Source organism: Nelusetta ayraudi, unplaced genomic scaffold (genome assembly GCF_046127955.1).
Source record: "Nelusetta ayraudi isolate G7.1 ecotype Tasmania unplaced genomic scaffold, CSIRO-AGI_Nayr_v1 ptg000011l, whole genome shotgun sequence".
Taxonomy (NCBI): domain Eukaryota; kingdom Metazoa; phylum Chordata; class Actinopteri; order Tetraodontiformes; family Monacanthidae; genus Nelusetta; species Nelusetta ayraudi.
This window is the reverse complement of record NW_027466061.1, coordinates 547,018-564,516: the sequence shown is the minus strand read 5'-3', so window position 1 is coordinate 564,516 and position 17,499 is coordinate 547,018. Positions and strand designations below refer to the sequence as shown.

The window sequence follows — 17,499 nt, the reverse complement described above, 5'->3', positions numbered from 1 at the left end:
TGCCTTTCCTCCCCTGTGATCACAACCTGGCCTCATATCACGGAGGCCCACGAGCCAGCAGCATCCAGCATAACTGCACAAATCTGGAACGCACATGAACACAAAAGCTGTGTGGGATGATGTCCACAGTCCTGCTGTGCTGCTGCCTACAAGCCTACAAATGTTTAAAAAAAATAAATCAGGAGTTCAATAAATCATCCATGAGGAGGAGTACTCGTTACATCACTGAGTCGTCGGCTGGGTTTGTGATATGGTTCACTGCAGCACAATGGAAGTGTGAACGGCAGGAACTGGGGGGGGGGGGGGGGCTCGTCCAAGGTGAATTTTGAGAATCAGCACTACGGGGGGGCCCCGCACTCACAGAGCCGTTCCTTTGTTGAATGCTGTTCATCTGGCAGGGCAGCCATTCAGCCAGTTAACAGCCGTATCTCATCTACCATCACCGCCAGCCTCTGTGCCGTCGCAGTGAGCTTGTGTGGCCGTCAGCACGCTGACAAGATGCCATCTCACCATCACATCATTGCTATGAATAAAATACATTTGCAAATTTTATGTACTTCGTACTGACAAACGCTTTCACCGCAAAACAATTACTTTTAATGGAATAAAATCTTGTAAAGTGGACACATTATATTGATACAGGTTGAAATAAAAACTATTTAACGACTGTGGAATAAATCAAGGCATTCTATTCTCCTCTAAAAGTCAGAAAACACCTGGAAATCTGAGTGATCCTGACAGGCCAAGCAAAGGTCAAGGTCAAAGTATTTCAATCTAACTGATGATTCATTGAATGAAAGAAAATCTTTGAGCTGTCAAAAAAAAAACCACAATGCCCAGCAGATGATAAATTATTTCTAGTATACCACGATGCGCAATTACACAGCGTTATTCACCTAATGGGGTGCTTAGAAATGTCACCGCAGGCCTCAGTCGCTCCATTTATGCGTCGGCCCCAAAGGGAACTTGTTTAATTATTAAGCGTTTGTATGTAGCCTGCTTCAACTTAACACCTCACGCTGTTTGGTGAGCATCATTTTCATCAGCCAGCCAAACAGGCAGACTGTCGCCCTCTGTTGGTACAACTGCAACCTTTCCGAAACAAAGACAGGCAGACAGACTCGTGCCTCCCGTACGGCTCTGGCAGCACTTTGAATCTAACCGTTAGTGGTGACTTTGTGAGCGTAACTCCAGTCTAAACCCAGTGGAAGAGCTATTGGCTAACTTGGATTGCAAAAACGCTGCTCCTATAACGGAGCCAGAGGTCACCATGAGACATTTAGTTTGGAAAACATGATTACCTTTGGTTTCCTTCAAAGGTTAAGATAAAGCAGTGTTCGGGGCACCTGCTTGCAAATCCATTTTTATGCAAATCACATCAACAAAGCAACTCATTCATTTTACATTCATTCAATTTCCATTAGTCTCCTCTTTAAACTAATTTCAGCACCACGAAAGGGCAGTGAGCTTAAGACGGTGGTATAATGGGTTTATCTAAACAAATTCAATTTTATCTTCTCGATAATTGCAATGCATCGCACATGCTCATAATGACAGCGTATGTGATCTAATATGAAAGGGATTTTAAAAGCTTGACGTGGCTTGCTTTGGGAAATGCAGACATGGCTAGAATTTGCATCCTGTCATGGAGACGCTGTAGTTACAGGGGGGAAATGCTACATCACATGCCAGTCTCTGAGAAACATCCAGAGAGTTCCTGAAAAGCAATCCGCTCTCAAAAAGAAGGCAGTCGGTATCTTCTCCTTGCGACTCAAGACAGCAAATCACTTGCAGATAAGACAGAGGGGCTTCCTGGCCAGAGTTCGTCACCATCTGCCGTTACTTCAGAGCCTCAAACATAAAAATCACCAACCAAGGGAATTGATTCACCAGTGGCTGCCGTAAAAAACACACACAAAACACCTTTTAAAAGCTTAAACTGACACTCTGGCTCATCAGATAATTGGAACAAATAAAAGTTCATTTCTAGTACAACACTGAAAATGTTTCACATCTGTAGGCAATGTGCTGGCTGCTAACTGTCTCACCAAGTTTATGAATGAATAAAACTGGCCGAGGGTCTATACATTACACCTTAAACACTGGTTTACACTCTGGCTGAATTACCTTTTGCTTGAGAAAGCCCACTTTTAAGCTTAGGTTATTTTATCCAACGTGTAGCTGCTGGAACTCAAGAGTCCAGGGCAGCCAATGCGCGCTACGTGTGTGTGTGTGTGAAAATCTCAATAGTTCCATCAAAACATAACACAACACAACACAACACAATCACGCATCCCACAACGTTGAGAGTAACAACTGCAGCTTTTAAAGGACCCCGCCATCAGAAAAAGACGAACCTCGCTCATAGGCAACAGGCAAAGCAAGGCAGACAAACGAGGCTCGGTTAGATCGCTAGCAGATGCTGGAGCGAGGATTCCACAGGCTGCTGCTGCTGCTGCTGCTGCTGGAGGTGGTAGTGGTAGTGAGCACGCAGACGAGATGTGACCGCCTGCCTGCGTTTGACATGGATTCAAACAAAAGGCAGTTGCATGGAGATGATGCCCCTCCACCACCACCACGAGTGAGGCGCTGCAGCCACAAGACACAAGACCCGACCAGACCACTAACGGGGACACGATACGGTGGATTGCGCTGCTGGTTAATTCCAACAAGTATCACAATAAACCATTAATACAAACGAGAGAAAAAAAATAAATAAATAAAATAAACCCGCGCCATTAGCCGCGACGTGTGAATTGTGAGTCTGCGGACGGCTAACGGCAGCAGCGGCGAAGCTAGCAGCGGTTACCTGGATGTGTATGACGGAGCCCCTCAATCATTAGCTTCGCTATTAGTCAAGCAGTTAGCCCGCCGGCTCTAGTTAGAACAAATACAGGAGGGAAAAAAATACATATTTCTTACCTCTTGGTTCACGTCTTCAGCGAGTTACAGACGGTGGTAATTCTCTTTTCACTTACGGCGTCACTGTGTGCGGAATTTGGCCGGACATGAAAGGTGGCGTGCGACTAGGCTAAATCAAAAAATTGTCACGACATTAAAAAAAAAAATAAAAAAAAAATGAATGAAAAAAAAAAAAATCCTAGGCGACACAGAAAGCGTCTCTGTGTTAGATCCGCATCCTTGAGAAAAGATTCTTTCCTTCTCCTCCACCACCTCCACCTCCACTACTGCTGCTGCTGCTGCTACCAGTGCAGCGCGTTACACAACCAGCTCCGAAAAACGTATATTCTGTGTCTGGCGTTCATACACAAAAATAAGATAAAACGGTCAGTGAAGGTGAGGTGGGAGAGGAGAGGCGGAGGCGGAGGACGTCGACTAGAAAGGGTGGGGGAGCGAGAGAGGCACAGACAGCGAGAGCCCCGGTTTCGAGGCAGAGCAAGGAGACCAGATATCCGAAGCAGCTTCACCCCCCCGCGGCCGAGAGCATCCGAAAAGGGGCCGTGCGAGTCCCTCACTGACTGACTGACTGGCCGCTGCCCCCCGATCAACAGCGAGAAGAAAGAAGAGAGGGGAGGGAGGGAAAAAAGTGGCTGCGTGCGTGCGTGCGTGCGTGGGGTGTGCGGGTGTGCGGGTGGTGCGTGTGTGTGTAGGTGGGTGGGTGCTGACCCTTTCGCAGTCACATGTCTAAAAGAAAAACAGGCATCCAAGCAACAGAACTGGCCTGGAAAGCAGCAGAGAGAGAGAGAGAGAGAGAGAGAGAGAGAGAGAGAGAGAGAGAGAGAGAGATGCTGCTGGTGCTGTCCCTGGTGCTAAAACAGGAAGCCTTCTTCACATGGATATTATTACACCATTCACATGTATCTCTTAAAGGTCCAGTGTGTAAAATTTTGGTTTGATTTGTAATTTTTAAATTGGCAAAAGCTCAACATACTTCCCATAGAGATACATTAATAGTAGTGTACCTTTAGAACGCTTCTTCATACATACATACATACATACATCAAAGGTTTGGACACACCCTGTGAATTGAATGTCTTTTCTTTCATTCTCATGACTATTGACATTGCAGTTTCTCACTGAAGGCATCAAAACTACGTATGAACACACATGGAATCATGTAGTAAACAATAAAAGTGTAAAATAAGTCAAATGCATTTTATATTTAAATTCTTCAAAATAGCCACATAAAAACACATTTAAGTTATTTAACATGTTTTTCTTTGCTGCATAATTAAAAATATCCTGCTCATATATTTGATGTCTTCAGTATCTCTGTGCAGCGTAGAAAGTTGTAAAGATAAAAAGAAATTGCATCAGAAGGTGTGTCCAAACCTTTACCTGGCAGTGTGTACATGCTGTATGTATGGAGAGAGAGAGAGGGAGGGAGACAGAGAGGGAGAGAGAGAGCAATGAGTGTCTTGCTCAGAACCCTGGATGAAATGTTTAGCATTTCTGTTTTTGTGATTGCTGCATCACAATAACAAGGTTTCCAGCTTTCTCTTTGTTCCAAGCTCTCAAAAACAAATAACCCACTAATCCCACAAGTTCAACATCCGTGGCCTACTGTCATTTCTCCCATTTGTTTTTTTCTTCACATTGCCGCGGTACTAAATTATTTCTGAGAGACCCTGCAGCACCTGCTCAGACCGTCACTCCAAGAACTGCGTTATTCATAAGGGGCCAGGAAAGATTGTGGCGCAGAGTCCCACCAAACTCCGCTAAGTGCTTCACCATGTGCACCCCCCCCTTTCTTTTACACAGCTGCGATTTGATCCCTTTCTTTCCCCAGTTGAGTCAGAACAGATGCAGATTTTCTGAGCAAAGTCATTCATGTTGGCGCCAGGGGAGACACCTTATAGTCCAACACGATGGTCTGCGTCCCCCCAGTCTGTCTGCACCGTGTCTCTGCCCTACTGTTATCTTATGTGCATGGGTGTAGCTGCGCCAACAAAGTGTTAGCGGTGAAGGCCTGGCTGGATGATGGGTCTCATTGGGAGGGCTTAGCAGTTTCAGAGAAGAGTGCGCTACTCATTACGAGCAGTTAGTGGTAATAACAAGGCTGTGATGTGCTCCACTTACTTTTGCGTGTGTGCTGTGAATGTACTGTTGCGGTTGAAGCGTTCTGAATGGGATGGCCCTTTTTAATAGCACACGTAGCATCAACTATAGCGTCCCCGCTTGGAAGATGCGTTTTTCAATGCAGACTGAAGACAAAGAAGAGCCTCATGGGTCCTTGAAGTATGTAAACATCTACAGTTCTTGTTGGATGTTTTTCAATAAGGATTGGAAGGCCTGTATGAATTGACTGTACATACCTCTACTGGTCTGCTATTAACTCTGTACTACCTTAAACTGTTTTCAGATGAAAGCACTTTCTGAGCACAATCAAGGTTGCTTTTAATTTGTTCAGTCTTCACCTTCCTTCCTTTGATTTCATTCTGGACGTTGCAGGTGGAGTCGCTGTGCTTTGTTGTCTAGTAAGGGCAGTGACATTCCAATTGGTGCAGAATCACAGGCATTTTTTTTTTTTAAAGGGTTCATGCACCAAAATCAACTCCCAGCATTTGTGTAGCATTAAAGTCAAACTTCGGTTCCATTTTAGAAAGAGGAGATAGAAGACTTGCGATGAACTGGCGACTTGAACAGGGTGTCACCCTGCCTTCGCCCTATGACAGCTGGGAGAGGCTCCAGCAGACCCCTGTGACCCTGAGCTCTGGAAGAAGCGGGTATAGGCGAGGTATAAGCGAGATAGAAGACATTTTAGGATTCTGGATGTTGTTTCATAAGTATTTAGCAGGTCTAAATGTTCATCACCGCTTTTGGCCAGGAAAACAAAATGTATTTGAAGCCCGTGAAATTTGTTTAATTGCCGGGGAAACCACACCCAAGAGAAGAAAATATATAGATACCTGGACCACCACAATCATTATAATAGGCAGTATAGTTGAAGCTATACTCTCTGCTTTTAATGGACACATCATGACTATCAAAATGACCCAAAAGAATGTGCTAATTATCTGAAAACTTGGGTAAAGTTAATTCACGCTCAGAACTCAGAGACCACACAGACCCAACTTACCAAACACTCTGTCGTAAAGTAATGCCAGGGTTATAATTTCACTATCGTAGCTGTCTTTGTGTTTGGCACCAGCGATAGCACACACGTGCACTCACACACACATACACACACGTGCGCGCACGTTCGCACACACAACATGTTTATGCCCCCGGACTCGGGCCCCAACCCCCGAGCGCAGACCCACAACCCAGCAGAGAGCTCATCTACAATCCACTGTGACAAAGGGAAAGAGCTGAGTGCAGGATATAAGGCCTCCACTGGCAGCCAGCATGTGTCCAGCACAGTGCTTTCTGCAGAGGACAGCACTTTGAGCTAAACCCTCCCTTCTGTCTGCTCGCTATAGACCGGACCTGGATGGGTGGGGTCAACCATCAGAGCATGCAGCCCCCAGGGTGGAGTCGGTGTGGCTCGGGAGCTCTCTCTTACTCACTCACTCTCTCTCTCTCTCTCTCTCTCTCTCTCTCTCTCTCTCTTTCTCTCTCTCTCTCTCTCTCTCTCCAGAATGAGAGGGATTTTTTTCCCCCAACTTGAAAGTAGATTTGGGTACAGGCCTTCATTGGAGTGACCTGGGCAGGCGCAGATAGAAGCAGAGTGAACTTTGAGACAAGGAAGTGAAAAGACTAAGGGCCAGATCCACAAAGTGATTGCCTGCCTATGACAGAAAATCCGTGCAAATAGCACCAAAAACAGTGCATCCTATCCACAGAGCCTACCAAACGTGAAAATGCACTGAGGTGCAGATAGCAGCAGACTCATTTCAGTGTATTTAAATTAGTCATCACGCGCAAAATGACACCCCCTTCTATACAAATATGCCTCATTGGAATCAGCACCAGATCCACAAAGAGTTTGCGTTCACGTACTTTGATAGATGTAAACACCACCAGCTGAAACCAAGGCGCAGTTTCGTCTGTCAAAAGTGGGCGTGTTTCCACTGGCTCGCTTGGTCCGGTACAGCTACCTACACAGTTCCAAGGGTTACCATTTTGGTACCTGCTTACTTGGGGTTCCAAGTGTGCTGACCAGGGACCATAGTGGTGACGTAGCACAGAGCAGGGCACTGATTGGGTAAGAGTTTTGACAAAAGCCAATTTTTAAATGCCCCATGTGTGGATTTTTACATTTTCACATATTAATAACTGAAATACCTATGAAATTGCACCGTCAGCGAACGAATAGCTACAGACGTTTTTGTTCTCGGTGGCCGAAGAAAAAGCTCTATAGAGCTGGACAGACTGAACGACACGCAATGACGCAAGTCTTCCTGGTTTCGTAGCCGGTGGCCTGAGTGCAGTAAAACTGTGTCGCGAGAAATTAAAAAAAATACAGAACGACTGCCGAGCAACTACCGAAGCACAGTCGGAGTGGAACAAACAGAGAAAATGTTGGGAGTTTGTTCAGCCTAATGCCGATGCGATGGACCACCGGCCCGGTGGGCAATGGGCTCGACTCGGTCGGTGGACAACGAGAGAATAGCCACTGCAATATTTGAAAATATGTATGATGTCTGTGAATGTATTGCGACCTCAAGCAACTCTAGTTTTAAGGCTATTTGCAAAGTTTAGCCGCTGAATAGTGTCGATAAAGTGTTAGCCACCACCACTAACTCCGTGCTCTGCTTGTGTGTTGTGTTCACTGGCAGCGATTCTGCCAGTTCCACTCCTTATAGCGATTTTTACACTGCAAGCGTGTTAACACTGGTTGAATTGAGCTTTTCCTGTTTTGGACTTTAGTTGTGCAGATATTATTTTCTAATAATAAACGATTCTAAAACTCAAGTGATCGTTTCAGCGTCTATATTTTCTCTGCTAGGACAGTGTTTTGATACAAGTCAAGAGTATGAAACAAAATCATTCTAAGCCCTATTAAAATGTCTTGCAAAAACCAAAACCAAAACACGGTCCACACAAAAAGTAAAACCTATGGTTCCAGGGACCTTTGGTCCGCCTTGCAGCCATAACTGCTCATGCTCAGGTATTAACCAAGCCCATGGAAAACCAGTTCCAACCCATCTGTACCGTACCGAGCAGAGCTGGCACCAACATCAGAGTGATTCTCTCTGATGACGAGGTGTGTGTGTATAGAAAAATATCACACTCACACACAAACACATCTTATCATATAAACAAATATAAAATAAATATGTATGTATTTATTTATTTATTTGTTAAGAACGCAAAACGTTGATGAGTTACAAGTTCACTTACAGTTGAAACTCGCACTCACTCGATCAGATCAGCCACTAAACAGCTACAAATCATACTCACTATGTAACACAATGAAACACACATAAATACACTGACATGGTTTGACTGCCTTCCAATCATTACCGCGGTCGTAATTCCCAGAGTGGTCAGGAGCGCCAGAGTTTCTCTTTGTGAAATCAGGCAAATTAATATTATTTGAATGTCCGAGTTCATTCATGCCGTACAATCAACCACACTCGCATTGGTATTGTAACATTCCTGTTGTGTCTTCAGTTTTGTATGTGTTCCACTATTTATTAATGTTCCTGTTGCTGTTAGTATGGGGTGAATACTTCCCTATAAGAGGACGACAGAGACCTCAGAAAGGTGTTTATACTGCGCAGGGCTTTGGGCATGTTTGGAGGGACACTGTCTCTTTCTACACAAGAGTTCAGGAGAAAGCTAATAAGCATGTTATTTGGCAACAACATAAATAAACTATTCCGTCAGAAATTCAAATTCTGGTGATTGAGGTGTGCACCATGTTATAATATCTGACGATCTATCGCGTGGTCAGGTTACTAGAGCCCAATTTGCGCTTTTGACTCCACAGGTGCAGCATTTCTGGATGCAAAGGTATCGGTGATTACGGCCGCAAAGTCTGGGAGCCGGGATTTGAACAATGGATGAATGGATATGTATGTGTATATATATATATATATATATATACATATACATATATATATATACATATATATATATATATATATATATATATATATATATATACATATGTACACACACAAATGGAGAGAGAGAGAGAGAGAGAGAGGGAGAGAGAGAGAGACTATTAATGTCTTTTTCTAATTCCTTTTAAATTTCATGACCTGCGCATGCAAGTTTTGTACAATAATGAGCAACAAAAAACACCATGAGAATAGGAAACAAAAAGTAATATAATACAAAGGAAACATAGATTTTCAGAAAATGGGAACTATGAGAAGCCAAATGCAATAGCAACATCCTTTTGTGAGCCAGTCCACTAAAAGATGCTCTAACAAATTAAATTGTCTTAAACAGGAAGTAAAGAGCCTTTCAAAAAGCCTTTATTCTCCTGCGTATTTTTAGCAAATTAAAATGTAAACCATTAGAAAACATTAAATGTTTACAGGCCTTAGATGATGATGTGACTCTTGATGAGTTCGGTCGCAGTGGCCTACAACCAGCACTTCCACTGGGTCACAGCCCGGTCAGTGTGACCCACTAATAGATATTTATATCCCACTGACACTTTTTTTTTGGACTTGCATCCCAAGGACACTTCTGCTATTTCTGTGCACGTTCTCTCTCTCATCCTCTCGCTCTCTGTCCCCTTTCCAACAGATCTCTCTCTGCCTAAACTAGTTGCTGGAGGTCACCCTGCTGCTCCACTTAGGAAATGATATAATAATTCGACAGAATGAAACCAGGACGTTGAGGAGCTGTGTGGTGTCATTGTGGTGCAACGTGACTCACTAGAGCTCACAGGAGCTGAGGGGCATCTGTGGTGGGACTCTGGCATCTTTGTGATTTACTTTGATTCAACGGGGCTCAGCGTGAAGCTTCTCAGAAAAGCTGTCACAACAGGTTGGTTCCAATAATATTCAGCTTTATGCAGTTATTTACAGTCAATAGACACGGATATGGGACATAATCACTTTTGGTAGTCTTAGACTTACCTTCACTGGGAATACAAAAGCTATACAGGAATCCTACGTTTTTCATTCATAAGACACAGTGAGGTGTAAACACTGAATGCTCCAAATGGGAACTGTCCTGCACTAAAAAGAAAGGAAGATGGACCTAAAAAACAAAACAAAAAGCAAAACATCTGTTAAAGCATCTTGTCTGATGGAGGCAGCTGTTTTCCTTAATGAATAATGAATTTGTGAACAATGAGCTGCTGCCATGCGTCCAATATGCTAACACAATGCATTAACTGAATGGCGGGAAGTTTTGTTTTGTTTTTGTTTTTTTCATCCAATCAAACTAATGCGAAGCCTTTTCAATTCCGCCACTCTTGGAGATGAGAAGATCTTATTTTGCAGGTGCCACCAGTAAAGCCAACGTGTGTTCAGCCTCAGGCTTATACAGATATCAGCAGCTCCCTCTAGTGGAAGTGGAAGTAAAGACTACTTTGTCCCGTTGAGTGGCGATAATCAGTGACTGAGTACAAAGGAGGAGGCAACTAAAAGCTTTCATGTTGTGTACATGCCAGAGTCACGTGACTTTGCAAGAGGAAATCAAATAAAGTGACGACGCCGACCACAGCTCTGAGAATAACGAGAATTGGCACAATTGACTTGGCTTGAACAGAGATTGTTGAAAACATTTTTTTCAAAAACATCTTTTGGGTTTGCTGGTGTGTGATATTAACTGAACAGCACGTTCATCCATCCAAGGTTGAGTGGACTGACTCAGAATTTTCCTTTGACAACAAAATGACGGAGCGAGAATGAAAAGATCTGACTAATGTGCCCCGTGCTGCCTTCTTCTCACAAAGACACAGATCCATTCTTCACTGGTGCTGTGTGTGACTCATGCAGCAGCAGCCTCGGTTGTTTTCTCCATGTGTCTGCATTTTTTTAAAAAATTTTTTTTTTTACTCGAGGCTGCTATTTTTATGCGCCAGTCTGCCGCTTCAGCCTGAGAGCTGGTCTGGAGAGGTCACATCCACCCAGCACATCGTCCACATGCCTTGAAAAAAATTGGAAAAAAAGTTTTGGATTTCATTACCAGTTTGCGCAACTGACTCAAACAAGGACGCCAGCATGTTTGTGGTGGAGCCAAGGTGTGCAGAAGAAGCACTGAGATCAGAATGAGAAGGAAATGAATGTTATTGTCAGCATGGGGCAGAGTCCCTGCAAAAAGTGGTTCTTATTTCCTATCATGGAAGCTACGGTGCGTTCAAATCTGCTGTGCAAACGCAGTGCTTTTCATTGTTTTGTTTTCGAGGCGGCCCAGAAAGCTTCGAGCAGCCAGCTGAGCTAACGTGGTGACTGAGAGCCGCCAGGAGGCTGTGATGATGATGATGATGATGATGATGATGATGATGATGATGATGATGATAGAGGGATCACATTTGCAGCCAAAACTTACATAAGGGCATCATGGAAGGAGCCAGCCCCACCTGTGATAGTAGTGATGGCATGTCTATGTCTGCAAGCAGAAACATTCAAAAAGGGTGTCTAAATAGAGATCCTCCAGAGATGTTGGCATAGTTCAAGCCTGTTTTTCACTTTCAAAGATAAACTACACCTTTTGTTTTATGGACAGGTGGTTCATTTCATGCACTGTCTGATCTCTCCACTGACCAAAACTGTTTTTGCCTTTCGGAAGAGCTATTGTGCAGTGTGATTATGCTAAATATTTCCCTGTCTGTCTGGCACTGGCATTGTGACCTGCTGCTGTCTGTAACCCCCCCCCCACACACACCCCACAGCCTCTTTTAATGGAATGTTTAGTCAGGACCTCCGTCAGCTTTTTTCTCTCAATGCTTTTGGCACATGTGGAACAGACCGGCCAGATACACCAGTGTCAAGCAGTGAACCGCTGTTTTTCCAACATACTTTATGTTTTTTTAATATTGTACAGACACAATGCAACACATTCTTTCTTTTAGTTGGACTTGATGATCATGAGCATTTATTTTAGAGGACTGCAAATACTATCAATTTAAAAGAAGGATGGCTATAAAAAAAAAGCAACACAAATAAATAAAGCAATCATTGGCAAAAAAAAAAAAAAAGACAATCAATGAGACCTTTCTGCCCCACTCAATAACGTCCTCTTCTTCACTGTGATTGCAATCCAGTTTTTGAATAAATCCTGCAGCTGACTACATAGAAGCGCTAGCGAAAGCAGCGAGTGAGTGAAGCCGGACTGAGGGTCTCGGTGTGGAGACCCTGCAACCAGCTCCATTTATTTGCTTTCTGGGCGTGAGTCAAAGGGAACTCTGTATGGGCCACAGTGCAGCCCTCAAAGCCGCTCCGCCTGAACTCTCAAGACGTTTTCTGTTTATTGACATGGGAACAAAACATAACAGACGGGAACACAAGGAAAAACACGTGTGACTGGTAGTTTTTTTTTTTTTTCTTTTTTCTTTTTTTTTTTTTAATAAAACTTTTCTTGTCTCATTGGTGTCTTTGGTTCCTCAAATACGTTTTTATCAATCATTGACTCAAGCATTGAGTCATTGTTTCTTGAAAATAGGCTAAATTTAGCAAAAATATTCCATACGTGTCCTTTGCTAAATAAGTGCATGACCTCTTTTATTTTTCCTCCCCCACCCCCAGCTGGCAGCCCACCCAGGTGCACACATCAAATGGTACAAAAATTTAAACGCATCACATATTTTAAAGTCAACAAATAAAACAATGGTCAGGACAAAACAGAGCGTCCTGACAATAATTCTTTGGGCTTTCTTTAGACAAACTGTGCAATAACGACAAACCGCCGCTTGGTTAATGTAGAAGATTCTGATGATGCCAGTTTAAAATTTGCCGTTAGAGAATGTTGACTTAAAAAACGCGAGAATGTTGAGGGGGAATTTCCGCAATAAGCTGAAGCAGATAACAGGTGGTTAGAAAATCTGAAAAAGGAAAAAAAACAAAAAAAAAACATCCATAACATTTCAACAAGGAGAACAAATAACACAAAACATTAATGCAAAGATTTAAAAATTAACAAAAATATGTTGCTTAAAAAAATTACAAATACAAACAAAAACAACAAATACTCCTTTGTTCTTGATGATAATTTCTTTGAACGTGAAATGGGATTTTTTTTTTTTCTTGCTACGAGGCCCCCCACGCTACGCTTGGGCTCCGGATGCAAACTGATATATGGACGCACACATACCTCTGATGCGTGTGTGTGCAGTGTACATCACACTGTCTACGGGAAGAGATGGGAAGAGGTCTACCGAGTTCTGCGACGGGCACATATGTTGGGCCAGCGTGTGGCCACGAAGCCGGGTTTGCAGTAGCACTTGTACGAGCCAGCGGTGTTCACGCAGCGGGCGTTCTTGCACGGACTGGCGCGAGGTCCCGCTGCTGCACACTCGTCGATGTCTGTAAGAAAGACACATACACACACACACACACACATGCAAGTACTCATCCATGAGTTTCAGTAGTATAACACTGAAATATATACATACTGTATATTTCATTTATAAATATGAAATATACTGTATATATCAGAGTTTCTCAACTGGTGGGTCGTGACCCACTTTTGGGTCGCGGAGCTGTTTTGATTGGGTCATGGCTTCATGGGCAGTTTCCTATTTTTTTTCAAACAAGGGATTTTCAAATATATTATTTATACCAACCAAAAAAATTAGATTCAGTTTGAAATAGTATAAATTCTTAAGTTCCTCTCAGTATTGACAGCCGATCATTTTCAGTGAAATTTATTGTTTTTGCAACCACTTTTGGCGCTCTCTGCTAGCCAAATTATAGAATGCAGGGTTTTTTTTTTCGCACTTCCGCATTGGCCTCCGTTTAAAAAACAGACGCTCCGTCCGTCTTTATACACGGTCAATGTCACAAAAGCATTCAAATGTGTAAAAAGTAATAGTAGTGCAAGAAAAAAACCAACCTATGCAGCGGGTGAGGGAGTGGTCCAGCGTGAAGCCTGGGTTACATTCACACATGGTGCCCAGGTAGGAGCGGACGCAACGGCCGTTAGCACAGCTGCACTCATCCGAATCCTCCTCAGAACTGTCGCCTGTGTTTTTTTTTGTTTTTTTTAGAGGACAGACAACAAGATTGAGAACTACAGGCTGGTTTGTGGCAACAAACGAAAAACCACTAGAGCACAGGTGTCAAACTCTGGCCCGCAGGCCATAGTGTCAATATATTTGGCCCGCGAGGCGGTATTATACATACAGCATATGTACTGCTAATACTACACATCCCAGAATTCGGTATTTTGGGCACGTTATTCAGGACAGGACGTTCATTTAAGGACATTATTATTATTTCATTTTTTATTTTTTTACACACATTTTCATCTACATTTTATTTATTTTGATAAGGCTTTTTTATTTGAAATTTGATTTTGCGTGTACAATATTAAGTTTAAGTTTATTGTATAGAATTAAGCTTTGCTTGTTACGTAGTCAGGTTGAAGCCAAACTTGCTTGGGTCCATATAAAAGTTCACTCTTGTATCTGGAGGAAGATTTTTTTCAATAAATATCAATGTTGGCCCGCGACTTTGTTGCGACTTTTGGCCCTACTGTGTGTTTGAGTTTGACACCCCTGCACTGGAGAAAAAAGAGCCTCTGTTGACCTGGTTTGTAGTTGGTGAGGAAAGAAGGGAAATCAGGCTCTCCGTCGGACTCTGTTTCCAGGTGCATGTCGCACAGACGGCTGAACATCTCTGAGGATGGTGGGGGGGAAAAGAGCGTGTTTCAAGCTAAAATGAAAAAATAACCACGGTTAGATGTTTTGTAAAATAGGCCTCCTCGTTTACTCACCTGAATTCCTGTGTGGGCATGTGTTGCATTCAGGGCCCCAGCCTCGACCGTAGTGGCAGCAGCACTCGGAATAGGTCAACACCACGCCGTTGCCAGGCTGGCTGCAAATCAAACCTTCGTCAACGTGCCGGAAACAAACGTCCTTGTGGGCGGCAGTGCGATCTGGGGACAACGGAGGACCTCCATTAACGCTGATTCAAGACATCTCTTTTTTTAAGGTGCAGAATAAAAATTTAATGCATTCAGTCAGTCCTGAAAGCCAAGAGGATTTTTTTTTTTTTTTGGTAAAAGAAGTTTAGATTGCAAATAAGCTTCATATAAAAGTGTACAGATTAAAAGTCTATAAACACACTGATCACAAATGGATGGAATAGCATGAAACACAATCAGAGTAAAATACATTGTCATACTTTCAACACTTTGCTATATTCCATCTTTGTGGCTAACAAGAGGACATGAGTTGGCCAAAGCACGTCTCAGCAGTTAGCAGGAGTTATTTCTCCCACAAACACAGAGCTGCAGTCACAACACAGCTTTTCATACACAATAGGCTCCTCTTTAAAAAGAAACAACAACAAACAACTACAGGCACAATGGTTTGACATTCAGGTGATCTGCGCATATAAATGTGTTTAAAATCCAGCATTTTCTCTCATTAGCGGCACAAGGTTGCATTTGGGCTCTCGGATTTTAGAAAGATAGTGTGTCATGAAGTTTGTTTCATGTCTTTTTTCTTTTTAAATGATGTGTTAGCTGAAAAAAAATAAAATCCTGTCATGTTAGTATCTAAACAAGCCCTATTTATGGCATTCATCACCCGCAAGCATAACACCAGTCATGAGTTCAAAGCCATTTTCCAGTAAATCAGCCATTTCAAAGTGAAAGCCCTCTTTTCTGACTTTGATTTATCTGAGTGTCTTCATGATGATCATCACAATATTAAAAAAAAATGAAGGGAATCTACACAAGTATGGCAGCTACCTGAGGAAAGAGGGGGAAAGCAATAAATGAAGCCATGCCTTGTAGGTTTAGGTGGAACACAAACTTGGGAATCACAGGGAGAAAACAAGAGCGGAGGAGGTCAACGAGGGCAAAAATGTAAAAATAATAAATAAATGAATTAATAAATGAGTAAAAAAAATAGTGTCTGTCATGCTAAGGCGAGTGGACTCTGGTTTTTACCCACCGTCGTAGACACACTGCTTCAGCGCTGCACTGAAGGTTAGGGGAGGGTCGCAAAAACAGTGAAAGGAGCCGGGCGTGTTCTCACACCTCCCATTCCTACAGTACGATGGGTCCTGGCACTCATTCACATCTGTAAAAGGGGGGGCACCACACACACTGGTTACAGCATGAACATCTGCTTGGGGGCCTGCTGCTCCATTATTTTTTTTTTAGGACTGTTGTGACATGAGATTTAGGACCAAAAAGATAAAGTAAAATAATGACATAAAAAAGTGATGTTTTAAATTTGACCAAAGAAACGTGTGTGGGTGGAGATCTGAACATGATGTTGTGCACGTACGTGTGCGCAGCGCAACATCGATCGAATGCAGGCAGCTGGCAGAGAACACAACACTACCGTGCGTTCCTGTTTTCTCTCGCGGCTCCAGATAGAAACAAATATCGTGTCAGTCGGTTAGCAATGCTAAAATTAGAGATGCACAGCTTCTCCAAAAATCCACTTCCTACGTTATTAGGGTTGAGTCGGTGCAGGATTAGCTTCAGTTAGAGCGCAGGTGTCAAAATCTGGCCCGCAGTGTCAGTGTGTTTGGCCCGCGAGGCAATGCTAAATCACTGCTAGAGCTGGCCCTCTGGTATGATACAGCACATGTAACCGCTAACACTATGAAATCCCAGAAAGCCAATCAGGACAGGATGTTCAGTTTAGGATGTTATTATGACTTTATTGTTTTATTGTTGTTATTTTATTTTCAAATGTATCATTAGCCTGTGGGAAAAAGGTTACTAGTAAAATTTAAATCAGAAGGCTGCAAAAATAGGGCGCATACAATTTTTATTTACGTTTAATTAATTTTGATGAGCCCCGTGACCCTGAATAGGAATAAGCGGGTATAGAAGATAAATAAATGAATGAATGAATTTTGATGAGTTTTCTTTTCTTTTTTTGAAATTCGATTTTGCATTATTATGTTTTTTTTTATTGTATAGTATTAAGCTTTGCTTGTTTTATATTCAGGTTGAAGCAGAACTTGTTGGGGTCCATGTAAGAAGGTTCACTGTTGGCCTGTAACTTTGTGCAAGTTTTACATTTTGGCCCACTGTGTGTTTGAGTTTGACACCCCAGAGTTGGAGCACAGAGACTCGAAGAGGCTGAGACAACATCAGGCTTGCTTTTGTCAAGCAGCTATTGATTATAACTCATTTATTACAACTCATTTAAGGGCAGATGCTCCTTCAAAATAATTGCAGGTGATGGTGAAGGCATATGTCCATCCACGCATCTACTCTTGGCCTATTTATTAATGCCTTTATTTTGGCCAGTGAAACAATGGCCGGCGCCACATTCCCCAGGAATCGCCCTGACCTCGCTGCTCAGATTTGGGAGTCTTTCTTTCTTTCTTTCTTTCTTTCTTTCTTTCCAGCCTTGACTGAATAAGAACAAATGCAGGCTGTTTTTTTTCTCTACCCCAGATCCAGTTACCATTTATTCCTGTCATAGTTTGCCAAATGGCTCCATTACTAACGCCAAGATTCAGCATCAAGATCAACAAAAGCTTTCTGGAAGCG

At 42.9% G+C, this 17,499-nt stretch overlaps 2 protein-coding genes across 5 annotated transcripts in view; both read right to left on the bottom strand.

The window, feature by feature from the left end:
• sptbn2 (spectrin, beta, non-erythrocytic 2) overlaps positions 1-3,051 on the bottom strand; it is a 53,386-nt gene extending 50,335 nt beyond the window's left edge. For all 3 annotated transcript variants that reach the window (XM_076019848.1, XM_076019850.1, XM_076019852.1), the window contains exon 1: positions 2,923-3,051. The gene's annotated coding sequence lies outside the window, so the exon portion shown is untranslated. The remainder of the gene's footprint in view (positions 1-2,922) is intronic.
• An 8,753-nt stretch (positions 3,052-11,804) lies between these two features.
• ltbp3 (latent transforming growth factor beta binding protein 3) overlaps positions 11,805-17,499 on the bottom strand; it is a 39,979-nt gene continuing 34,284 nt past the window's right edge. The window contains exons 25-29 of one of the 2 annotated variants that reach the window (XM_076019846.1): positions 15,935-16,063; positions 14,749-14,910; positions 14,562-14,651; positions 13,867-13,995; positions 11,805-13,337 (exon numbers count right to left, since the gene is read on the bottom strand). In XM_076019846.1, the coding sequence (XP_075875961.1) occupies positions 13,186-13,337; positions 13,867-13,995; positions 14,562-14,651; positions 14,749-14,910; positions 15,935-16,063 (662 nt within the window). In that variant the 3' untranslated portion in view covers positions 11,805-13,185. The remainder of the gene's footprint in view (positions 13,338-13,866; positions 13,996-14,561; positions 14,652-14,748; positions 14,911-15,934; positions 16,064-17,499) is intronic. The other variant, XM_076019847.1, reaches the window with a different exon arrangement.